The following is a 26,258-nucleotide window of genomic DNA, read 5'->3' as shown; positions in this document are numbered from 1 at the left end:
GATACTCCTTGTACAGGAAAGGGGAGCAGTGAAAAGGTACCACATTGGCATCATGACCCTCATACCCAAAATGCTTTGTGTATGTAACAGATACAGGTGTAATAGACCATTCTTTTCACAGCTTTTTTTCTCCCCACTCTTCCTCCCCATCTCTGCCAAAATTCTCTTTGAATAGGTTCTGACTACATCTGTCCTCTGGTTTTGATTAAACATGCTTATATCTCATATGGTTTCATTTTTTAATATGGTTGTTTTTCAAGATTAAACAGCTGCTTCTTTATGTTCAAAAGAACTGATTGGATTTCGGGGGCATGGAAATAATTCTTGTAGATGGCAAGTTAGCTAATTGGTTTGGGCTCCTCAGGGATAAATGGTGTTCAGATGGGGAATTGCGAGGTATTACTATTTTATAATAGAGAATTAATCATAGCCCTCTCCAAGTATTGCATATTGAATATTTTCCATAGTTTACCTTTTCATAAGAGAGTGTTCCCAATACAGGAACATCGCTATACAGAATGTGAGATTTTCTCCTTTACAACATGGTGATAAAGTTCCTAGTGATGACGCACTTGGGGATTCTTAAATGTGTTTTGGTTCTTTGATTTCAAACACTACATTTTGTAGTACTAATGAACAGAGCAAGAGAGGTTATTAAAAATGACAGCATATAACAGATTTTCATGCCTGGTAATGGTAGCTGCACCCAAACAATCATGTAAATTTGTGTAGCTGACGGCTTTTTAAGTTTTGCAAATCAAAGCCTTTACATTTTTAAATATCTTTTTTTTGCACGTGCTTTCAAAGTCCAAGAAAGGAAACCAAACATTTCTTCAAATGTAAAATAAGAATTGAATGGGAGAGCTATCCTAGAAATTTTCTATTTAATCCAAACTGTGAAGTGGTAGAAGTACATATTTGGTTGGATTGAAACCCATTACACTTGCAATACAAAACATCTAGCTGGTGGTATATCCAATTTCGTAAGCTGTCCTTGTATTAAACATGCTTAAATAGCGTTGTTTCTGAAAATGTTTTGATAGGATTATCCAAGAATGGCAGATGTATTTTTTTACTCTCCTATCTGTCATTTAATCAGAACATCATTGGAGAAGGATTTTTTCTCTGCAGGTGTATTTTGTCATGCATTACTTTAACATAGCTGTATGGCTCTTGCAGGATTCGATTTCTTTAATTTTTTTCTAAGATAAATTCCTGTAAAAGGACAAAGTTTTTAAGCTGGTGGCATTGGCTACAATAGAAAAAGGGCAGTATTTTAAAATAGCAGGAATAATTAGAATCAAGGAAATAATTCTCAGTAATGTTTATCCCAGTAGCATGCTAGATTATAGATAGCTTTATTTTTCCTTTCAACTTGATTCTGATTTATCAGATGGTTCTTAAATGTGTAGTGTTAGCTCAAAGACAAGATGTTTATCTGCTACAATTTCTACTTGTCCACTTATCAGAAGCCAGGCTTACTTTTATTTTTTAAAATGGTTAGTGAGTTGTTAAGCTTTTTTTCATTGTTAATAAACCACTAGAAAAGGAGGAGTGAAACATATATTTGCTGTGATTGATGTGATTTTAAAAAGTATTTATAAGGCTGGTCTGTGTGAGCTCAGCGCAAATAGAAGTAAGCAGATTCCCAGAAGCAAGAACAGCCATCTTCTACCAACCATTAAAACTACCAACTGAGCATATTACATGGTCTTGTATGTCTTCCCTCTTTGTTCTCTCTCACCTGTCCCACCTAGGGTTTTATCCAGCAGACCAACAGTTGAAATGTAGATTTATGTAGTATGTGTTGTCTATACAAAATAAGCGTGAGATCCCCAATTTTTCTGAAATTGATAGCTAAAATGAGGCCTATTATGTTCATTATTGGGTATATAGGAAGCATTCATAAATAAAATGACTTCATTTGGATCTGTAAGTTCATCTACCAATGGGAAATACTGAATATGAATCAATTCTTTAATCTGAAAGATCTTAGGAAGAATGAAGGGCTAGAAGTTAAAACCAAACGGAAATGAGAAATGAAACACCCATTTTTAATAGAGGAGTTGATTAACCATTCAAACAAACTCTCAAGGGAGGGAATAAATTCTTCACTTCTTAAGGACCGCAGATCATAATTGGATAACTCTCTGGAAATTCTGCTTTAGTATAGTAAGGGATCAATGCAGAAATAACTAGATAAAATTTTATGGCTCATGTTCTGTAGGAGATCAGACCAAATGATCTAACAGTCCCTTTGGCGTAAAGATCTACAAGTCTATGTCAATCATGACTTGCAATGAAACGTCCAGTGTCTCAACTCCCTCCTCCAGCCTTTCAGCTAACTCCCTATTCATGAATAATTGCCTGGTGCTCTTTTTGTTTTTAAGATTTTACCAGAAGAGGATGACTATGGGTTTGACATAGAAGAAAAGAACAAAGCAATCATGGTGAAGTCAGTTCGAAGAGGGTCTTCTGCAGAGGTAAGGAATTATATTTGTGAATATTTGGGGTTTGATAGCTAAGAATGTTTCAGTGTTTTGAAAAGGTATAAAACTATCTTCTTATAGTCTGTTTCTTTCCAAGAGCAGCTAATAGAAAACTGGGAGTCTTCTACAATTCCTCTGGTAATAAACATTTTCTGTAACTTGCTTAGTGCTTTGGCGTCTTTGAGGGACTTCCTTGATGAATATTTCTGATAAATGATTAGACAACACTAGTATGTGTGTGATGGTAGTGTACCTCATCCTTAGTAAAGCTGAGGAGAGAGGGGAAGTAACATTGACTTGAGACAGTGAAGACATACAACAAGAAATAGGTGTATTTGAGTGGAAGCTATATTTTTAGGTTTGTGTTTTTTCCTTAAAATGCATACAACTGAATTCTTTCATGAGTCCTGGTATTTTTGAAGAGCCCTAGGTCGTATATTTGTTTTGTTTTTTGAGGCACACAGTGGCCCAAATTCCATACAGTCTCAGTATTGCATAATCATTTGTATCCATACAAAACCCCTGAGTAGGTGATGCAGTGGGATCCTCCATTTACTGAAATAAGGCACAGACACACTGATAGTCCATTTTTTCAAAGCTACTTAAATGCCTTTTATCACCTATAAAGGTAAGATAGAGGACTAAATGACTTGACCAGGGTTTCACAGAAAATTGTGCCAGCACACAGGCAATACTTAGTGAAAAGTCCGGGACAACCCTTAGAGGATTTGAATGTCCACATTCATTTGTTGGTCACTGCTTTAGCCTACAGATTGGCCTGGATGACTGCCCCAAAGCAAACAACTGAATTGAACACACTGATTTTAGTAAGTTGAGAATGTCAAACAGAGAAAGGACTTTTGAGCTGGGGTTTAATACTTTTTTTTTTTTTTTTTAGTTTAATAATTAAGTGATCTGAGTATTCTTGATTCTAATTTGTTTTACAGTCAACAGAGAAACCATTCCCATGCTCAAGATCAACATAGGTTGGCCAAAAATTGTATTAATCTAAGCCTCTGCTGTAAACCATTGCCTGATAGATAATCCTGCTGTCCTTGCTTTGGCTAGCTGCCTGTGGAATATCCTGCAAATGTGTTTGTGTTTTAAAAGAACAGAAGCACACAATTTTCTGAGGCATCTTTTTCTTGATCTTCCAAGACAAACTGTGACCATAAGCCCATCTTTTCAACTCCATCATAAAATATTGCTTGAGGAAAGAACTAAATCTGCATGTCTGAATCGGAGGGCTCTCAGCTCATTCTGGAAAGACCTGAAGTCCAGCAGAAATGTATTTCATTATATCCTTGGGCTTCTTAATTGCTTTGTGATACTAGAAGGATATCCAGCATGTAATTCTGTGTGGCTCAGCAGCTGTAGGCCATTTAGAGACCCTACACCTGCTGTCACACTCCTCAGGGACAAAAATGAAGACATACAGCTTTGCTTCACAGTGCCCATCACAGCGCGTTGCATTCATTAGGACTGTCAGACTTCAGGGCACAGGAAGATTCCAGATTCACCGACTGAAGTGGGAACAAATCCATTGCTAGCGTTGATTTATTCAAGTTTAACACATTGGTTTTGACTTTAGGATTGTGATTTCTTGTTCCTAATATACCAGCATCAAAACTGTCATGCACAGGTTGTGGTGGCACACAGTACTGAACGTCATGCATGTGCAATCATAGTTTTTGGGGTTTTAATTAAAATCAGAATTGCCAAACATTATTCTTTTTAGTATTAGTGTCTTTTTTTCTTCTCAAGATTTTTTAGAAACTGTTTTATGAGCCCATGGCAGAAGCAGTTACCAAGCTGTGTTTAACAGTTGTTAACAGAACAATTGCTGGAACATCAAATTCCTGTCCGGACAGGGCACCTGAACTGCAGTTTGGGAACTCTTCACCTGAGGTTCAGCTTCTCAGTTTTGGCCCTAACATTGAAGGTTAATTAGAGCTGGGTTTACCCCACCAGTTTTAAGCCTGAAGATGGTTTATGAATAATGCTCTTACTCTATGAGGAGGAAACAAAAGTAAAAAAGATTATCCTTCTGGGAGGTGTGGTTGCCATCTTGCTCTGAACAGCCAACTGACGAGCAGATGTCTGGTGCTTGAGCAGAGCGTGTTCAACAAGCAGCCAGTTGGCCAATGGCCACACAGATGAATAGCAAATAGCATGCTGCTGGCGTTGGGGAAAAACAGTGGCCTGGATCCAGACAACTGCATTGAGTTGTCATAAGGAGCATCCATTAGTCAGAGAATGCAAGTGCCGAGACGCTGCAGGTCTTTACCAGTAAAGAGATACGTTGTTAATTGTTTATTAGCCTGGTTAGTTATATCCCAGGAGAGTAACACGTTTTGTTTCTGACAGTTACTAGTTTGTAGGGTTTAATGTGGGACTGTGTACCTCATATATTCATGGATTTACTATGAGTATGCATGCAGGTGTGTTTCCCATTATGCCCAATCCACAAGGTAGAATGATTGCAGATATGCAAAGATTTTAGCAAACTGCACATACATTAAGCGCATGAGCTACTTTGAGAAAGTCAGGCCTAAAACATAATGATTTTAGAAATATATATAATAATTATTACTTTTAATAAACCCACCAGGGTAAGTAAATTGTGTGATTTGATGATCCTCAAGGTTGTTTCCAACCTAAATGATTCCGTGATTTTAAATGCAAATAGCATGAACATTTCCACTGAATTATAAATCAAAGCTTGTAAAATTCTACTCTAAGTTAAAATGCATCTCTTCTGCTATTTATACATATTATCCATTTTATAGATTATTATGTACAAAAGAAGAAAGGGGAAAAATGTTATATACAGGTACACAAGAGGATGCTGTGAACTGTAGAAAGCTTGAGAACTAAACCCAGGAGAGAACTTTCTAGTTTCTCCTTTTAATAGCTTTGATTTTGAGCAAAAAAGTATAGGTTTTTGTAGGTAAGCTTATTTCTGACATTAAGACTGCAAAATATATATAAGAAAAGCTAAGCCATGAATAGACATTCAAGAGGTTTTTCCAGTTGTACGCTTCCAGATTTGTTTTTGCTACAGGATAAAGTTTCATCTGGGAGATTCATGTAGTACTGTTAAAACTTCCTTTTTCCCAGTCAAGAAATCTGTCAATGGATTCCACATAGAACAGGAAAAGGGTTTGTCACATTTAGAAGAAAGCCCAACTACCAGATCTTGATGTTATGGAAAATAATACTAACCCATAAAGGATTAATAATTGGGTCCACAGATTCATATTTATTAATTTTTACTCCATTAAAGTGAGTTTGATATTTCCTCAATAACCTAGTACCCAGTCTAAGTGCTGCTATGTCACATTTTAACTGATATAGATCATTGAGAAGTAAGTTTAAGGTTATTGTCCAGCGTGCAGAACAGGGGATTTGTCTTTGTCTAAAGTTAGATTTAAAAAGTTACGAATTAAAATGAAAATGTTGTGGCTTTTTAGGCTGATGCACAGGCCGTGCTTAACTTAAAGCATAGGCAGGGTTTTACCACCGCTTAAAATGAAGTTACATTTACTTATGTGACTAATAATTGATAGTTTTTGCATGGCTAGAGGTCAAAAACTATGCTCTTGTTTCCCTGTCCCTGACCTGCAGGTTGTAGGAAGTCACTTTACATCTCACTGAGTAACACAGCCTAGTCCCAAGTTCACTGTTAAAAACAAACAAACAAAAATGTGGCAGAAAAGTACAAAGGAAGATATATCCGTGGCATGGAATGTTTATGCAAGTGAAATCTCTCTTTTTTTTGTAAATGCAGCCAACCTTTAAGGGTGATTGACAAAGGATTTGATGAGTCTACACTGTATGTATACAGTATTTATAATCCTAGGAACTGCCATAGGATTAGCTGAACCTCTCAAAGCATGCCTTGGAGCCTGAACTTTCAGAGATGATGTGAACGATTCAAAGTTTTCTGTGGTGGTGGTTTCATTTGCAGATGGCTGGCCTGCAGACAGGAAGGAAAATCTATTCCATCAATGAGGACTTAGTCTTCCTACGCCCGTTTTTGGAAGTGGAAACCCTCTTAAACCAGTCCTTCTGCTCACGAAGGCCACTTCGGCTTCTGATAGCAACCAAATCTAAAGAGTAAGTGCAGGTTAACTTTTGGCCTCCTTGTGCACAAACAAAACTGAGCCATAAGGATTGTCATTTTGACTCAGGTGTGGAGCTTCTCAGACTCTAGTATACGTCCATGTGAGAGCCATTTCCACCCTGTTAAAGCTTGGTTTATTTTTGGATGTCTCTAAATATATCAGCCCATACATTTTTTTTCTATCCATTATGATAACTTATAATGAGGCTTGACCCTGCTAATGTCTTGTGCATTATTAGATTATATAATCCCAACATTTCCCATAGAATTGAACCTTTCAATTATCACCTGATGCTGAATTCTAGTCCAAGATGTTTTTCTAGTAGTTTTAGTAGAAAAGATCCTCAGCTGGTGTTATGTCAGTTAAATAAAAATAAATAAAATTTAACAAAGAAAATCTCTCATCTGCCTTGAAGAATGGAGACGGAGTGGATGATATTTTCATGTCTCTTTATTTCTTATTTATTTCTAAGCTATTTGGGTGCTTTTCTTTATATGTTTTGCAAAACATGGTTGTGAATGCCAGAGAAAGATGATAGAATTGCCTACAGCTCTAGCAGCCTAACTTAAAATGCTTCTTTCTCCTCTTCTTGTTTTACCTGCAGGATTATTAAAATCCCAGATTGTCCTGAAGCTCTTTGCTTTCAGATACGGGGAGCAGCACCACCATATGTTCATGCAGTAGGAAGAGGTAAGTAGAAAGACTGGTACAATTAAGCTGGAGTGCGTACACATATCTATATAAGGGTATATGTAGATAAACCTAGCAAAATACAGGTTTCTCTGTCAAGCTAATAATAAACCAGTCCCAACAATTTATTGGGTCACTAATCCCATGAACACAAAACAAGGAATAACTTAATTCCACAATGCATTTGCATAGTGACCCTAACCTGCTTTCTTGTAAGACCACTAAGAAATGTCTTTACAGTCACAGGGGGCAAACATTTAGAACTGAGGTGGCTGAGAAAAAGTCAAGGTGTGATAGTGCCTGTTGCTTTCTCAATATTTTTGTCTGGTCTGCCCCTGGTTTCTCTACCTGTTTGGATCACTGTAGTTGTGAATGTGCTATGGGATCAGCTCTTTGACACACAGACAAAGACAAATTTTCCGATGTCCATTAAATTATAAGGCTTGAAGACTAAATCTCCCTTTACATTGGTTTATACTGCTATAAATGATCAATATATGACAGAGGCAAACTGTCTTCCACGGTCCTTTTAAAAGGAGAAAACACAGTTTGACAGAGATATTTACTACTTCCATAACTGAGCTAGCTAGAAAGATTCTCCTTTTTTAGGATTTTGCTAACAAAAGACAAATCACATTTAGAATACAACTGTAGGAATTTCAACTTATGGTGCCTTAAAAAAAGTTAGTCACCTTAACTGTAGATTTCTAGAAGCTGGATTTGTTATCTGAGTCTTGTTCACATGAACCTGGAATAAATCCACTGAAATTGTTACTGCACTCTAGACTTAATCTAGCTTTAAATACATCACAGTCTTTTTCTTAGACCCTGACCAACTCCATAACATGTAAATATTCTGCATCTTTCAAGTGCAACAAGCTGAAACATATATAACCATTCACATTTAAGAACTCACGTACTGTAAGCATAAAGCTAGAAGGGCCATCTAAGAACCCCAAACGATTTCCCACAGGGTTTTCAATTTCTAGCATGAATGTGTTTAGGTTGGGGGTAGTCTGTGTTTCCCAGCACTACAGAAAATGTGAAGGATAGACGCACAATGTTTTTCTCATACAACAAAGCTTTCCTGCAGTAAGTACCAGCAAAAGCATGACAGCACTCAACTGGCTTTTATTCCTACTCTTCTTAACCAGAAACCCTTTCCAACCTTCCCAGCTTTCTGTTCCACAGACAGATGGCTTTACTGTCTAACTTCCTGCTGTCGCTTTTTCAGGGTCTGTGGCTGCAGCTGTAGGCCTTCATCCAGGGCAGTGTATTTTGAAAGTCAATGGAAATAATGCATCCCATGGAAATTATATGGAAGTTCTGGAGCACTTCACAGCATACAGGACGAGACAACAGGAAGTACTGGTATGAATATAAAACCTCAAAGGAAGTACATTAATTCCTCCCCTTCTGTGTTTTTATTCTCTCTAAATATTCATAAAAGCAACTTCCACAAGTCTCTTTCAACTTGCTCCCATGCCAAGGTCCTAGTGTAACCAAGGGAGCTGATTACAGTCAGCCCCATTTGCAAAAACATCTGCAAATAGTATGTGTGTCAGTTCATATTCTACTAAATATTATTAACTATTTGCTAAGACTAGAAATGCATCCAGAAAATGATCCAGACTTTATACTCTCTGAAATTCAGAGGAACACTGGGACAATGTTGATATTTCAGCCAACGTAGAAAATATAAAACTGTAAGCTAGATTCACCTTTGTAGTCTAAGCTCATACAGATCAAGCATTGTTTTGAGGTCAGAGCTGAAGCCTGTATCTCTTGAAAGGGATTGTACCAGTGGGTGTACAGAACACATGACGATGCTGAGGAGGACAGAGTTCAGCAAGCAGCATCCAGTGCATATCTGAATGGCAGCCATCCTGGGCCCAGCAAAGAAGACTCTTCACTGGAAGGAGGTGAAGAAGTGGATCCCCTTCAAAATAGCCAGCAAGAATCAGGTAAAGATTCTTATGGGGGAAGGAAACCTAGGGAAGATTTGGGGGCTTCAGGAAGAAAAACTGCAGTAACGATTATTTTAGAATATTTCTTGTTTGGTAAAGCTTTGTAATAAAATGAGGTCTGCCAAAAGAAGTATTCCTATGCTGCAGTTTATTTGGGAAAAGAAAAAAAATTGAGATACACGTAGAAATTGTACCCCTGTTACTCTCTAAAGGCATGTACTCTGTCCTGAACAGAAAACAGGATTTTAGAATTCCTAAGTGGATTCTTAGGTGTCTGTTTCCTGCTTGTGCCGTAGAGAACCCTTATAAGTATCAATCTAATTTATTATTTAGATAGAGGAAAGAATCTACTGCTCTATCTGCTTTTTATTTGCTGTTACAGCACTACATGTTAAGCTACTCAATAAGGCCTGCAGGAGACTCTTACCTAGAACTGCATGTCGTTAACTGGCCTTCACAGAGCTAGGTAGGGTACAAAACCAGGTTAATGTGATGGTAAAGCAGGTTCCTCAATTTGACGTGGTAGCTGTGCAGTTTCTGCTATAGGCTATCCCAAACAAGAGTAATGCTTATTCTTACCAGAACCTATAAACAAAGCAGGCAAAGCTGTGAGCATATCTCGGGGCTTGCACAATTTAGCTTGTGAGAGGCAGATGTAGATAATCTATGTAACATATACTACTGCTCTAATCTTCATCTGCTGTAGTGACTTTATTTGCCTGAAGCAGAAGTGTTTATACAGTGGCAAAATGAGGATCCTAGCAAGGTTCAGGCTCGATCCCAACAAGCACTGTTGATGTTTTTTAGTTTGTTGCGCCCCATACAAAAGGAAACAGCTCCCATCCCTTCTGGTCTTTACAAGAGAGAGTTTCTGGGATGGAAAGGCAGAGCAGTTTTAGAACCATTTGCTCAGGCACAGCAGTTTTAGAACCATTTGCTAGCCCTGGCAAACCAGGAATTTATGAACATTGGGAGCTAAGGGGGAAGGTCTGGAAGTAACTCCTTCTAACTCCATTTAAATGATTCTGATCTGGAGGAAGTTTTCAGAGCACATTAACCGCTGCGTCAGCAAAAGGTGGGAGTGTATGTCTTCCAACTTGGAAAAGTGTAACTCATACAAAATACTGTTCTACCTTCATGCTGTGAGCTTATTTGGAAATGTAGCTGTTAGTGGAGAACACTGAAGCCAGATTCACTCTGAAGGACTGAGCCTGGACTCTCTGTATGCCATTGGCAACTTCCCTAAGAATGGCAGCACACCTGTGCAAATACCAGGTACAGCCTGGTGAGCCTGCGAGGCTGATGGCTGTCAGTGCAGCTCTGCAGTGGAAAAGCTGGAGCAGTGCCCTGGTAAAAGCATGTCAGCAGTCGTCTGGCAAATCTCAGTCTGACTAGAATTTAAGCCTGTTCTCTGGTGACAACAGTATTGCCTGTGTTTAAAAATGCTATCTCCTCACCTCCACCCTGCCCTGCAATCTCAGTCTTACAATTGCACAGAAAATGCATCTGGAGCACTTCCCAACACTTGGACAGAAAAGTGGCGTTCTTCCAGAGGGTTGTTACAGACAACAAGACTCCGAGATTAACATACTTCACTTCCCTTTGAAAGCTTCAGCTGGGGACGGTGTGTCTGAATGCTGAAAAAAGGGGGGTGTCCCGTGCATGGATGTGCGCATGGACACGTAGAAGAACATCTGAACGCAGACTGGAGCACGTTATTGTCTAAACCTCTACTACAGTCTCCAGTAGTGGCCAACAGCAAATGTCTTCCTCAAATACCCTCCCAGCCTCTAGCAGTCTGTGGTTCAGAGACTCCTTGAGCCAACGGTTGTGTCTTTGAGCCTTTGTATTTAATAGCTCTCACCAGGCTTCTCTTCTCCACGCGTCTGTATTCATGTGTGCTGCCAAACAGCCCTAATGACTTATTTTGTTTCCAGCCCAGATACAACAGGCCATCAGCTCTCCACTGATCACTGGTGAAGAAACACCTCTCATTAGCCTGACTGTGGATAACACCCACCTGGAGCATGGGGTGGTATATGAGTATGTCAGCAGCGCAGGAATCAAATCCTTTGTCCTAGAGAAAATTGTGGAACCAAAAGGTTGCTTCAGTCTCACCGCAAAGGTACCTGACCATGTACATAGTCATCTCCGCTCCTAAACAGAACAGGGAAGCTAATAATACAGGCATTTCTCAGGTACTTGGGTTGGCACTTTGGATGAAGCAGCACGTAGTCTCCTCAAACCTGCCTGGAGCTTTCCTTATTAGAGTGCACCAGCTCCTACTAGCTCTTGTTTGGTATGGGCAAGTCAGCAAATGTTTCCTGGGTTTCAGCTGTTGAGGTAGAGAGAGGGGAGCCTCTCTGTGAAACTAAAGGCTTTGGAACTCTTGCTATTTTCTGTCTGGTAATGTACTCTTTGTTGATCCTGAAGTTTAATCCTTTCAGGCAAGAATTTGTTTTGCTTCAGGAAAAAAAAAATAATCAAGCAGCTTTTTCCTATCTGATGGACCAGATGGATTGCTAAAGGAAGGAGATAGAAGTGCTACTGTTGGAGATCAGCAGCGTCTAGTATCTTGATCCATTTATTTACAATAATAAGATAATAGTAAATGTTTCTGCCATGTCCCAGTAACATTATAGTTATGCTCCATGAAAATGAAAGTATGCCTGAGCCAGGTTACTCTGACAGTGCCCAGTGGATATTTTGAGCAATTAGTCGGTCTGAAATTTTCAGGTGTTTTATGTGTCTGAGGATTAGACATGAAAATGGTTCTTGGGTGGTCATAAAGGCAACTTGTTCTGAAGGCAGCTTTACGCAGTTATGTCATACAGAATCTACCATTTATTTAGTGGAATTTCCCCTCACTGTCAAATCTTGTATAATTGACATCCTGTCTTTTTGTTTAGATTTTAGAGGCCTTTGCTGCAGAAGACAATCACTTCGTAAGGAATTGCAAAAGGCTTATATCCCTAAGCAGTGCGGTGGCCACCATGCCCCAGTATGAATTCCGGCAGATCTGTGACACTAAGCTGGAAAGCATTAGCAGAAGACTTGCAAACTACCAAGAGGTACAACCCTCTGAGTTATTGGTGGAGTCTCAAGACAACACTTAACTCTGATAACTGGATTATGGTATTCTTTACTAGTGAATCCAAACTGCTTTACAGATAGGTACCCTCATGGCATGAAAACAGCTCTGTACATTAATCAAATTGCAAGTTCCTAAGAAAAAGGACTTAATCTTTAAACCACTCTTTTCAGCTTGTCAAAGCTATGAGTTGGAAATTATTATTGCAGGTTTATCTCCACCACATCAGTGTATAAAAGTGGCCGCAACAGAACGATCAGTGTCTGATTTGTAGAATTAATATGAACATAAGTACAGTGGGTCAAAGTGTGAACAAAGTGTGGTCTTTTGTGCACTAGCTACCTGTGCTGTTTGAAAAGAGGGCCCTATAAAGTGCTGCTAATTGTTTTTATTTGCTGTTTAATAGGCATTTTATGGGGAATGTGGTATTCCAGCTGCAGCACAAATCATATGATCTGAATAGGAGGCAGGACGAGAAAGAGATTGTCTGTATTGCAACCTAATTTTTTGCAAGTGAGTAAGCACATGCTTGCTTTATCTCTCCCAGTTTGCAGATGGATTGAAGACAAAGGTGAGCCCAGCCTTCAAACAAGCCATCATGGAACCACATTCCCTCAACAGCATGGATTTCTGCCCCACCAACTGCCATATTAACCTCATGGAGGTATCATACCCCAAAAACACTACCTCAGCAGGGAGGTCGTTCAGCATTCGCATTGGACGGAAACCCTCTATTATTGGTCTTGATCCAGAACAAGGTGATAATTAATTTTCAAATCACACTGATTTTATTTGCATAGAAAGTTGTGTCTTTCTACTACTCAGCAAAGTCAAAATTAGTTCCAAAGGAACAGTCTCGCCAGTGTGCTTTTTTCTTCCTTAAAATATTATAGTAAAATGACAGCCTGCTTGTGTGGTAAAATAGTAATGCCTTTATGCATACAAAGGCTTCAGGTAAAATATTCTACTAGCTAAGCAGTGTGATCATATCGTGATAATTGGCTGGGGACTTAGCAGAACTGACTGAAAAAGTAAATGAGGGCTAATAGTGCTAGAAAAGGTAGTTCCATACTGTGAAGAGAGGCTACATTCAGGTGGAAAATATCAGGTCAATCAGATTGTAATACCATTTCCTTTTGTCATTACTAAATAAATTCCATACATTGGAGCTGGAAGTCTCTACTCTGTAAATGGGATCTACTTCTGATAAACAGCTGCATAGCACTTATCCTGCAACCTGAGTATTAGAGTTCCAACATTTCCTCAACATGGTCTCTCATAATGTGCTCCTGATTCATTGTCTGACAAGGTCAGAGAGCAGGAACGTTTGGAAGAGACACAGGGAAGTGCAAACTAACCAATCTACTGAAGAAATGGCATTGACTCTATTCAAAATGAGTCAATAAAGAAGCCCTGCTTCCTTGAGGGTATTAAAATTCTGTAGTATTTTAAATATGACCATACCACCACTGTCAGCATTTTAAAATGAAAAAGTATTTTATTTATCTTCTGTAATGACATCATCCTATTTCTTTATATGTGTGCATGTGTATGTAAATGTCTGTAATGCTGGAATATAATACAGACTAACTCCTGAGAGCTTGAATTCATTAACATTTCAACAAATGCTTTTGGATATTCAAACAGACAATGGGGATAGGATAGGGGTGCGCACTTGCTGTCATTACTCCCAGAATTTAACTTGTTTCTGGACTCCAGTGAATTCAAAATATCTAGTTGGCATGCCAGGAAAAAAAAAAAAAAAAAAAAAAAAAAGTAAAAATATATATATATATGTTTTTGTCATGAAATAATATAAAATAATTGTGATTTTTTTTTCTCCTATTAAAATTCCATGTACCCTAAACTAGCGTTACTATGATGGATTGCAGAAATTCATGAGAGCCATACTAACTAGACCCTTTAATGTTTAGTAGGTACCATAAATCCAGTCTCATATACTCAACATTGCATCACCACTATGGCTGCACCATCCTGGAGATGTCTGACCCCAGAAGACGGAGATCTTGATGGTAGCTTTGGCCAGCAGAATGGAGGAACAAGTCAGGAAGAAAGGGGACTCAGTTTTCTACTCAAACAGGAAGATCGGGAGATACAGGACTCATACTTGCACCTTTTTAACAAACTTGACATTGCAGTGAAGGAAATGAAGCAATATGTCATTCAGATAAATAAGTGAGTAAAGAATCCAGTATGCACTGCAGAGATCACTACTATCAAAACGGAGGCATTAACCCCAGAAACCTCATTATGCTTATTGGCCCTGACTGTTCTACTCTTATTATACTTGCATAATTACATGCCACTTGCATTACAGCTCGCTGCTAGTTATGAAGTGTCAAACCTACCCCATGGAGATTCACCAATGTGTATATATATATGTATATATTTATATTGTATACATATTATTGCCCCTTGCTCCTATAACAGCCACTGTTTTGCTTAATATATGTTATATTCTCAGATAAGAGTGTCTTAGGTTCCAACCGTGGTTTTGGAACTCCAGATGGAGTTCTAGCCTGGAGGTTTTGTCTGTTCTAAGGCAGACTAAACAAAACTCGTGATTTCTAGCAGCTTTCTCTTTGGCATCTATGTTTTCCTTTCCCCTTTTCATCTTTTTCTTTTCCTCATCATGGGTCTTCTGGAAGTTGTAATGAATGGTTTGAATCTGTGTATTGGGCATAACTGGACGGGTTTTGCTAGCAGGTGCTGCAGGGGTGATCAGTGTGGGATGAGGCCACAGCTGTTTCTAGCCTTCTCACTGACAAAAGAGAAAAAAGCCCATTGTGCACCAAAACTTCAACTGACCGGAAAGCACGTGGTGGTGCCTTGGCTCAAACATACTTCAGAAAGAACAATAGCTTCTGGGGAGAGTCTGTGAGCTGAGGCAGTGCCCCAGAGGAGAAACCCAGTGCCTGGGATGGGAAAAGGGTAGACTGTTGAATATGAAATAGAGCCCTTGCCATTGTTAGAATAATTAAATTGTACCTTATGGAGGTAGAGTTATCTGCAGAAACTGGAGCTTTTGTGAACTGAGATTAACAGATATCAACAAACGCCTCTCAGACCTCACACTTTTACATAGCGGTAGTCCAGGTACAAATACCAGCAAGGTTGCCTCTGATTTCACATAGCTGAATTCTAGGATTAGTCATTTGTAAGGCTCTTTACCGGTCCCTGAGAACCAAATGTTTTCCTTCTGCAGACTTTTGTCCACCATAACGGAACCTACAGAAGATGGTGCCTGTGAGCCACCATCCACTGAGGAGACATCTCCACCTTCCCTGGGAACAGAAGAGAGTGATCCTGACAAAGCTGAACATGGTGGCATCAAGAAGGTCTGTTTCAAAGTTTCAGAGGAGGACCAGGAAGACTCAGGACACGACACAATGAGTTTCAGAGACTCCTACAGGTTAGTCTGAAGAAAGATGTGTTGCTTTTACCATACTAAAATAACGTTTTGAAGTTCTAATCCACGTCTGGATTCAACAAGCAGGAGGGCTTTCTGGGGTTTTCTACCCAAATCAACACACTTGTAACATGAACTCTTGCAAAAGTTATGCTGTAGTACTTGCGGTTCTTTTCCTCATCTCCGTTTGTCTTTTCTCTCAGTGTTGTAGTAGTAAATGACAAATTGATAGATCAGGATTATTTTCCTAGAGCATATTATCCACTGTTTACACCAGCAGGTACATCCTGCATGAATACAACAGGCAGGTATCAATATGAAGTTTCCGAAGTGTGGTACACGTGCACGAGTGCGGTGCCTTTCTCAATGGTTCTCTAGCAAGACATTGCATGATCTTAATCTAAGCAGTGTGTGCAGGTTACAGCTGTGGAAGGGAAGCAACTGAAGAGTACAGGAATCTAAGTCTTGTCTCAAGTGTGCACCCCTTGTCGTGCCATGAGGTTAAGCCTCTCTTTATGGGGCTCTGTGATGAGGATTGATGAATTGCCATGTGATCCCTCCTAGCAGAGAGGAGGTCCAGACTTCACCAAGCTGTATCTTCATTCTTGTTAAAAATGTTTTCTCAGAGCTTCCTAGGAATTTTATATTCTTGGAGTTACGTAAACAGAGATGCACATTAAGTAAGAGGCTGCTGCACTTGATTTCTTTAACTACAACATCTAACATTCTGTGAGCTAAGTTTTGCCTGTGCTGCTCACGTAAGGCTTGAAATCACAGCAAGCAGCAGAGAGAAAGCACCAAAACCCAGAAGACCTGACATCTTCAGCAGATGTTAGATTTTTGCTGATCTGATGACCCTCCAGACAAGCTTTAATATATCCTGATAGGCTTTTCACAGATCTTGGAACTCTTGATTGATGTTTTCCAGACAGACATCCATTGTCATCCCTGGTGCCATCCACACTTCCGTACGTTCACAAGATAATCACACATCCAGCTACATTAGTCCCTTGAAAATACCACCCTAACCCACTGAAAGATTAGAACTAGTCTTCCGGAGTTTGAATATATGAAACAATGTTATTTTCCAGTCAGTCAGCAATCCTGTAGTAAAATGTACTTACTTAGCAAAGTATTCACACTTGCTAGTTATTTTACTACATTTACTACCAAGAGGACATAATACAACAAAAAAACTTTTCTTGTGCAAAAATGCCAAATACCATGCCCAACTGCCAAAATACCAACACTTTGAGAACATTAAATAAAATAAATAGGTCTAATATGACTTTCCCTTCTATACCATATAGCTGTGAACTACAGAAGCTCAGCAGGGTTTGCAGACTGTTCAGTCTTATAATAGCTGCTGTTGTAAGGGTTTTTTGTTCTCCATTCAATTCTGCAAACAATTTTCCCAGAAGATTAAGCCACTGAGAAACAGAAATGGGCATTCATATTTTATTTTTATTTTTAATGTGCCTTTGAAACCACAAAGGCAAATGTTTATTCAGGTGTCTCTAAATCTTGTTTTTGAGACATTATTGACTGCTGCTTCTCCTGGAATATTTGCTACTGAAGAAAATCTCACACACTCCAAGTCTGTCTGTCCTGGGAGGAAACATTTGAAAACTTCTCAAGAAATGGAACACGTTGCAATCATGTCTGACCATTGCAATTTTATATCCTTGATAGGCTAGTTTGACATTTATAGTAACGCCAAAGGCCTTTTCCTATACAAAGGAGTAAAGAGACTTTATAGTGAGTTAGGAGGAGTAGAATAACCTGAGTGAAAGATGCATCTTTGAAATTTTTATGCTGCTACAGGCATGACTCTTCACCTGGTGTTGTTTTTTTGTACTGCTGCAAATGTTAATACGTTACAGTCATCAGGACTGCAGAAAGGACAGAATCAGAATAGTTTACACTGGAAAGGACATCTGGAGCCCACATGGTCCAGTCTCTCTCTCAGAAAAGGACAAAGATTGGTTGCACAGGGCCTTGTGCAGTTGGATACTGAACATCTCCAAGGACAGCAAACATCCAGTCAGTAAAGGACCAGAACCAGCAGTTATAATGTTGAGATCTGCTTTATCTATTTGTTGTGCTAGATTTAAATCCACACATGTGCCCTGAAGCTGCTTTATTGAAACGTGAAGTATTTCTTTCATTGTTAATAGGAATCCCATTTGTGAACACTGCTTAATTTAAATGGTTTCCATAATTGCAGCTAATCTATTCTGAGTTACAAAGTGGTATCTAAAACAGCATCTGTGGATCTGTCACTTGCTCCAGAATTTTACACATAAATGTAAGATGAGAAAGATTAGTCTGTCTTATCTTTATTGGACAGGCAATTAAGCATATCTTGCAAGTAATTGTTACTCAAGGGGGGATAAAATGTATTTTAATAGTGTGTAATTTAGGTGGAGGTGGCACAGACTGATAATCCATTGCCTTTTTGATCGCTTTTAGGAAGTTGTGGTTAGTGTAAACTGAACGTTAAACAGGGAGATTCATACTACAATTTTCTTTGTATACATCAGCCAATATTGGCATGAAGACAGCTGAAGTGACTCTTCAGCTTCCTAAAGCAGTTTTAGGATCTGCCATGCCTGATTTTCCAACGGTATAGATCCCTTAAATTTCTGTCCCAACTTCAGTATCTGTGCTACTACAGCTTCAGTTTATGCTGGATCTGGATGCTGTGGTATCCTAAGAACTGGTAATGACTGTTGAGTTCAATGAACTCATACTTTAATTACTTCTCCCCTACTCGGTGCTCCTAGAAAAAGTTTAATGATGCAGCCCAAATGAGGTCATGGTGGGAAATGTATTTTCATTATTTATAGGATCCAGACAATATTAAGCATTGAGTGGTCACTACAAACAGAGAAAGATATCCTTTACAATGCCAGCCTGTGAGGCCTTGCTTAATGGTCGTTCTGCAAGTAATTAGGCTTTCTTTTGTGTGCACATAAGAGAATTTGTCATGGGGATTATTGCAGTGTTAATAAAAACAGAACGATGGTATATCATAGACCGGGTGTAAGAACACATTTTTTTTCAATCACCTTTGCTTTTCTTTCCAGTGAATGTAACAGTAACCGTGATTCAGTGTTGTCATACACCAGTGTACGGAGTAATAGCTCTTACCTGGGCAGTGATGAGATGGGATCAGGTGAGTGTATGCACAGGTAACATGCCAGACTCCTTAGCAGAGGTGACAAGTTTTTGCTGATTATAAGCACTTGCATGTTTAAATTACAAATGTGGTTTCTTCAAAACAAATCACAAGAATATGAAAAGATAGAGATTTGTTCTTTTTCTAAAGAACCAAAGTAAATTTGGAATATGGAAGAGCTATTAAACATTTTTGTTATGTGAAAAGTCCTGAGTATTTTGATCTAAGAATAAGAAATAAAGCAGCAATTATTTTTTACCCACTCTAGTATGAAGTCGTGCTTGTCACCTGTGGTCTCATCACAGATTATGTTGGTAAGACAGTTAAAAGTTTTTAATCTTTCTTTTCTTAGGAGATGAGCTTCCCAGTGATATGAGGATTCCTTTAGACAAACAAGATAAACTTCACGGCTGCCTGGAACACCTTTTTAACCAGGTACATAAAGTATTACACTTTTCTCTTTATCAATGTCAACACAAGAAATTGGAAGTATCTGATTGTTCAATGAAATCATATTCTGAGGGAAAGAAAACTATGAAGATTTTGAAGTACAGTGTAAGAAAGCACATTGTATGAGAGTTTGATGAAGAAATTTACTAAGCATTCACGTTGCCTTGAGTTATGTAAGCAAGGTACTTGTATAAAGCATTATGACTTGTATTAAGCATTAAAGAGAAGAAATCTTTGATGGAAAAGGGAAAAGATGAGTAAAATTCTAACACTTTGCATGATCTTGATGAATCGTGTACAGATCTCAGGAGAGCCCTCAAAGCTTAGCCAACAGATGTCTTTATAGATGTATAGCACCAGAGGAACTTTCTGTATTGTTTTTATCTCATCAGCATGTAGATCACTGTCTGTGCAGAATGTTACATTCAGTGTGGGGCTCTTGAGGTTCATGGTTATAGAGCCTTAATGCTATTTGTTAATGAAGGGGAAATTACTCCAAAATACAAATAGTGTAAAGACTTTAGCATGTTCCAGAAGAGTCCTGTTCAGATCTTCTTCCACAAGCCATTCTAACACTGACTGAAAATATTCCTACTGTAGGTTGATGCAATCAATGCACTTCTAAAAGGACCAGCAATAACTAAGGCCTTTGAAGAAACCAAGCACTTTCCAATGGACCACAGTTTGCAAGGTAAAGAAAAAGGTTGAATATATTTAGTAATGCACTTTTCTAAGACTTAAGAGATTAGCATGAATGTACACATGCCATATGGCCACACAGAGTTATTAACTGTGAATCTGTCCAGTTTTATATTATGAGAAGGACTCAGTGATCCTTGTGGGTCCCTTCGAACTTGGGTTATTCTGTGACTCTAATGGCAAGTGCCATGTCTGGCCACAGAAATTTTGCAACTTTAAAAGGTCATTTTTACATGAATTCCAACTAAAACAGACAAAATGCTTTTCTGTTATATGCTACTGAATCCTTACAGCTCTTTCACAAGTCTCCAGATTCATTCTTTGATGTGAACACAGAGGTGTATCTCAAAAGGTACAAGGTAGAGATATGTCAGATACAAGGTAAACTAACACTGAGATGCTGATGAGGGGCTGTCCCCTGTACATCTGAGGCACCAAAAGTTTCTGTCTGAGTTGGCTTAATTCTGCTTTTCTTCAGAGATGGGTAATAGAGTAAATTCATCTTTGCATAACACTTATTTTGAAAACTGATTCCCATAGAGAGCAAACAAACGATACCCTGTTTTCTTTTCCTCAGGGAGTATGATGAGACTTTTGTCTTAATGGTTTTGAGGCCCACGATGTGGTTTCTTCTCTCACTGAAATATACACGGCTTTATTTTCTGAACATTTGCTGAATCTTCTTTACCACTTGAAATGTGAACTGCTTCCTACTATTCTAATATACTTCAGGTGCTACAGTCATGGGCTTCCCAACCTTTCACAAACTCTGTTTTTAAGCTACAGTGGCAAACTCAAGCAGAGTTTCTTTCTTCTTCTTTTTCTTCTTAGTTTCTATGAAGTTGTTTTACATGAGCTCATCTTTACAAACACGTTCACACTTACATTGATTATCTGTTAGTCTTTCCATGCACTGTTGGAATAAAGTGAGGAAATAACAGACATCCTGTGTTCACTTCCTTAATTTTATTTTGCTTAAACTTAGTACAACTAGATTAATTGCACTGGGAGAGTCTTTAAGTTAACTCAAGTTAACTGGTGATTGTGCATTCGTCACACGAAGGAACAGACAAACCCTGCTTACGTCTGGAATCCCCAGACTAAAGTGTCTCTTCAACAGCTACCATAGATGCCTTTCAGTGACAAATGCAGATTTGAATGCTGTCCCAGTTCTGTTCATGAGCAGTTATTTGGCACTGTTTTTCTGTCTGCTTACACATTTTATTGCCAACAATGGGCTTTTTGGCTTAGCTACATAGCAAAGTCATGAAAAATAGATCCTCTGTTCTGTAATTAAATAATTAGCTGACATCAGGTGAAAGGAAGCAGATTATTTCATAACTTCTCATTAGTATTATGGGATGTGAATGCTACAGCCAAAAAGCTGATCTGATTCTGCACAGCCCCAAACTTTAGATATGATATGCAGGCCAGTTTATCAAATATGAGTCACAGAAAACAGAAGGTAATTCTGTGCTATGCGAGTAGTACAGAGCTCCCGTTAGCATTCACATCACTCAGGTACATGCCTTTTAGTTCACAGTCCTGAAAACAATGCTGGGAGACAGCTGATGATTAGATTATAGGAACAGTCTTTATTTTTCCCCTTTCTGCATTAAATCAATTTAAGAACCTCTTTCATTCATAGTTATTGCTATTGATACTGTCTGCATCTCTGCTTGCATCTGTATGCACGTTATAAATCAAAATCTCCACTATATAGCATTTCCTCAATGCCCAATGAACTGCATTTTTTTTCCTAGAATTTAAACAGAAGGAAGAAACCACAGTGAGGTGCCGGAATAATATTCAAGCCAGCATTCAAGAAGATCCATGGAACCTCCCATTGCGCATCAAGAACCTTGTTGAAATCATACAAAAACATGTGGAAGGTCAGTAAATGGGGAAAAGTCTGTTATCAGACAGCCCTGATCTAATCAAGCCTAGCAGTTCAATTTATCATTTTGTATCGATTTGTAACAATGCTGTACTGGGCTCTAAAGAACAACAGGGAAAACAGTCCTAAACCTGGTTGAACTGGAAGAGGATAGCTGAATCCGATATTTACACTCAGTGCAAAGCACTGGGCAGCAGTCACCTCCTTTGGGATTCATCCACACATGCAATTTGTTTCCAATAATTCCTGGTAGTTAATGGAGCATTTAGCTTGTAAAATTCTTTGATTTACACCTTGTTTGTTTTTCTGTCACTAAAACGTCTGTGTAAGGATTCCTATAGTACATAGAAATAACCATGCAGGGGATGAGGACACTGTTAATCAAACATAATCAAATCTACTTTGACACCATGTTGACTTGCGCCTTCCTTTTCTTCACTGTTTTAGATGGCAAGAATCAGCTGCTTTTGGCCTTGTTAAAATGCACAGGTAAGGGGTATCATTTTGTTGCAATACATTGTATATACATGGTCCCACCAGAACTTTTTGTGATGCATGTGCATACATCTAAGTGGTATTTCCTTTGCATTTGGCTTTAGTCCTGGCATTTTATGCTAACATTTCTTGTGTTCTGCATCTATGGCAGCCTTTTCATGCATCTGACATCTGTTCTTCAATTTACATTGCTTCAATTACAGTGTAGGCTGCTGCGTCACCTGGCTGGCCATTGATTTCGCACAAGGACTGTTTTTCTATCTTCCTTTTTTCTTTTGTACAACCCACATTCCCACTTGGCTTTTACTGTTTCCTGCTGTGGTGAGAACATGCAGCAAAAATGAGACCTATTGCACAACTGTCTGAGACCATGGACACTGACATCTTTCTAAACAGAGTAGTCACGTTAGGGATTTGGGACTGTGTATACTGAAATTACAGCCAGGAGGATACTAAGAACCTAAATGTGCAGGCAGCTCCTAAAACCACTGTGGATAGACACCAATTATCTGTTACCATGCACAAAACGTTGTACTTACAGATCAAGTGACAGGCTGTTCCCAGGAGTGAATGTGCTGTCTTTTTATAATTGAAATATCTGCGTGGTGTATTTTTGTTTGAAAATGAGGTAATAAATAACTGCAATAGGCTGTCATTATTTCACTGTGCCAGCTTGATTCTCATGTTTTCGTAGAATGAAGATGTTAGATTAGCATGGCTCTAAATCACCTCTGTGCTCCTGCCAGGCCTGGTCCATGAGTCTGTCAAAACCAGCCTGCAGTGTCAGTCTAGTGTCCATAAAGGCTGCTTTTAATGACAACAGCTATACTGAGTCCGTAAGTGTCTACCCATGCCCCATCCCCTCAGCGATTTCACCACTATCCTCCAGAAAGAATGGAGGAGCAGATGGCACTGAACTGGCTATGCCAGCTTTAGGGAAGCAGGGATTTGCTAGCTCTGAGGGCAGTTCTAAGCTCTCTTTACCTTACTTTAGCAGGTCAGTTCGTACTGCTGGAAGGAGTGGTTGCCCTTCAGTTGAAGATAGGGACCAGGGCCTAGACTTCATTGGTCACTCTATTGTGGTCAGTGCTCCATAAAAATAATCCAGATCTTCAAAGCCTCTGAATGATGTCTTCAGCTTCTTGCTCTTGGAAACACTGTAGTGCCTGTTGGAGGAGCCCAGGAAGTAGCTCTTCACTTATTCATGTTCCTTTGGCCTACAATCCCCTTAAGTATGACAAGGTTGCTTAGACCAGCATGTGGCTGCCTGGCAGCCTGACTGGAAGCAAAGTTAACGTAGGAAATTCTCCCAGGAAACATAAACCAGTTGGTACCCTACTGGCAGGCCCAGTTAATGCATTAAGCATATGGGAAGCCCATGAAATACAGATGGATGAGGGGCAGATGAATCTCTAATAGCCCAGGAGAGAAGTAATGGCAGAGATCCTCTTTCATGAATTCTCTTGCTTCTGTAAACATAAAAAGAAGGGCATCAGTCCAGATACGGCACTAAGGAGTTACAGCTCTTCCCAGTCAGAAGAATGAGCATGCAGATGGCAGAGGTAAAATAAAGAGTCAAGTGGCCTGGAAAATTTTCAGCAAAATTTTCCCATTGATGCTATCTTTATCTCTACAGCCAGGGCATGCAGCAAGAAGAGGTTATCTGTTATGTCTGTGCAAAGCTACAGCAGAAGCCAAATGTCATGCACACACACACAATAGCAGTGAGTATTCTCATGACTATTTTGTGCCTCTCTCCTTTTCTCTTGCAGATACTGAGCTACAGCTGAGGCGTGATTCCATCTTCTGCCAAGCTCTTGTGGCTGCTATTTGCACCTTCTCAGAGCAGTTACTGGCTGCTCTCAACTATCGATACAACAACAATGGGGAATATGAAGAGAGCAGCAGAGATGCCAGCAGAAAATGGCTGGAACAGATAGCAGCCACTGGTGTTTTACTAAATTACCAGTCCCTGCTCTCCCCCACTGTGGTAAGATGAAGAGTAGTGACACCCTTGGGTCTGTTCACATTTGTATGTGTGCTGCTCTGCCACTCATAACCCAGCCAGAACCCTTTGTTCTAGCAGCATGTTGAAGCTCTCACTGCAACAACCTCAGGAGATTCCCACTGCTGACAGCCATGCCCCAGTATTCCACATCCCATTACTTCCATCTCCTCACAAATACTGGGTGGCTGTCACACTAGAGCACTGTTGGAATCAAACTGCTTTTATATTTGGAGTGATGTTGCTGCGTTTAGTTGCTCAGCTGTTGTTGAAGCATGTGTGGCCTGCCCTCTTCTGGTGAAATCACACATTTCAACAAGTGGATAAAAGTTCTGAGTATGCAGAGTTCCAAACAAGAAAATCTAGACTTTTGTTCATACAGTGACTGTTTTTATAGAATAGATGGACTGAAGTGTCGAAGGAGGAGAAGGTCTTGCATAGTTCACCTGCACCTAATGAGCAGATAATCCACAGCTACGGTAGATAACAGTAACTGATAGGCTCTTCACATTTGTAGATATGGGGTAAAGTTTGGAAAAAGAGACACCTTCCAAATTATTCAGTGCTTCAGCCCCTCTACTCTCTGTGAATCGTATCAAGTGACATCCAAGTGAGGGGTAGCTAAGCTTGTATCACAAAGTTAACGAGCCATCAGTAGTTACCTTGGGGGGGTGGAGTTAGTGGAAAGCTTTGTATTCTGCTCTAGGTCTCCTGAAGCAAAGCACACCAGTAACAACTATACTGTCCTGCTATTGCTTTCCTTCTGGCAGATGGTGACCTATTTTTATCTGGTTCTTTGCCCCACAGAAGGAGGAACGTACCATGCTGGAAGACATTCAGGTCACTCTGACTGAACTGGACAAAGTTGCCTTCTATTTCAAGCAAATGGATGAAAGTCTTGTAGCAAGTGAGTATTCTCAGTTTCTTTGGAGGTCTTTTTCCTTGTTTGTTTTATAGGTTACATTTTCCATGATTATAAATCTAACAGACCACATCAAACCTGGAGAGTACTCAGCAACCTCTCTGAAGCACTGTTGCATTTCCTCAGCTTCCTCTGCAAGCACACAACATAAAAGCAAGGATTTTGATATCATGGGATGCCAGTGGCGTGTTGTGTGATTTAGGTCTGTGGCCAGTGTACCTGACTTGTGCGATTTCACATGTAGGGAGCTAAGACAGATGATGAACAGTTCCTGACAGATATTTGTAATTCACCACTCTACCAAAGGTAGAAGGACTGTCCTTCTACAGCTCTTCTGTGTCCTCTGTCCCACCTTGCCAGATCTCTCCCCATGTTTACTAACTATGAGACGCCATGAAATAAGATGGGATTTTAATTGTTAACCACATTTATTGTATTAGCATCAAACATCATGCTAGCTGCATCTTTTAAGGATAATCTTTCAGAACCTGTTTTCTCTCAGTAAAGGGTCTCCCATATTCATCTAACAGCAGAGATGTGAAATGTCATTAGATTATCTAACAATCTCAGGTGGCAATGGTTTCAGATTTGCCCTTCTGTGGTAATACAGCAAGTGTTTTATCTTTATTTCTGCAGATACTCATGTCTTCTACCACATTGAAGGAAGTCGTCAGTCCTTGAAGGTTATCTTTTATCTTGACAGCTACTACTTCTCCAAACTGCCTTCTCGGTTTCAGAATGGGGGAAGCTTGAAACTACACACGGTGCTATTTACAAAAGGTATCTATAAAAAGCTTTCTTGAGAAAAATAAGCT

General features: G+C 39.4%; 1 protein-coding gene across 3 annotated transcripts in view; it reads left to right on the top strand.

Annotated features, from left to right (window-relative positions):
- PREX1 (phosphatidylinositol-3,4,5-trisphosphate dependent Rac exchange factor 1) overlaps positions 1–26,258 on the top strand; it is a 175,694-nt gene that overhangs the window by 137,278 nt on the left and 12,158 nt on the right. For 2 of the 3 annotated variants that reach the window (XM_035344176.1, XM_035344178.1), the window contains exons 17-34: positions 2,391–2,483; positions 6,460–6,608; positions 7,221–7,306; positions 8,541–8,677; positions 9,099–9,270; positions 11,211–11,398; positions 12,183–12,344; positions 12,912–13,122; positions 14,299–14,560; positions 15,591–15,797; positions 18,884–18,972; positions 19,328–19,410; positions 20,026–20,116; positions 21,888–22,016; positions 22,469–22,510; positions 24,289–24,506; positions 25,329–25,428; positions 26,080–26,223. In XM_035344176.1, coding sequence (XP_035200067.1) covers positions 2,391–2,483; positions 6,460–6,608; positions 7,221–7,306; positions 8,541–8,677; positions 9,099–9,270; positions 11,211–11,398; positions 12,183–12,344; positions 12,912–13,122; positions 14,299–14,560; positions 15,591–15,797; positions 18,884–18,972; positions 19,328–19,410; positions 20,026–20,116; positions 21,888–22,016; positions 22,469–22,510; positions 24,289–24,506; positions 25,329–25,428; positions 26,080–26,223 — 2,563 coding nt within the window. The remainder of the gene's footprint in view (positions 1–2,390; positions 2,484–6,459; positions 6,609–7,220; positions 7,307–8,540; positions 8,678–9,098; positions 9,271–11,210; positions 11,399–12,182; positions 12,345–12,911; positions 13,123–14,298; positions 14,561–15,590; positions 15,798–18,883; positions 18,973–19,327; positions 19,411–20,025; positions 20,117–21,887; positions 22,017–22,468; positions 22,511–24,288; positions 24,507–25,328; positions 25,429–26,079; positions 26,224–26,258) is intronic. The other variant, XM_035344177.1, reaches the window with a different exon arrangement.

This window comes from Oxyura jamaicensis, chromosome 20 (genome assembly GCF_011077185.1).
Source record: "Oxyura jamaicensis isolate SHBP4307 breed ruddy duck chromosome 20, BPBGC_Ojam_1.0, whole genome shotgun sequence".
Taxonomy (NCBI): domain Eukaryota; kingdom Metazoa; phylum Chordata; class Aves; order Anseriformes; family Anatidae; genus Oxyura; species Oxyura jamaicensis.
Note: the sequence above shows the minus strand (reverse complement) of the source record. Positions and strands in the feature narration are given on the sequence as shown.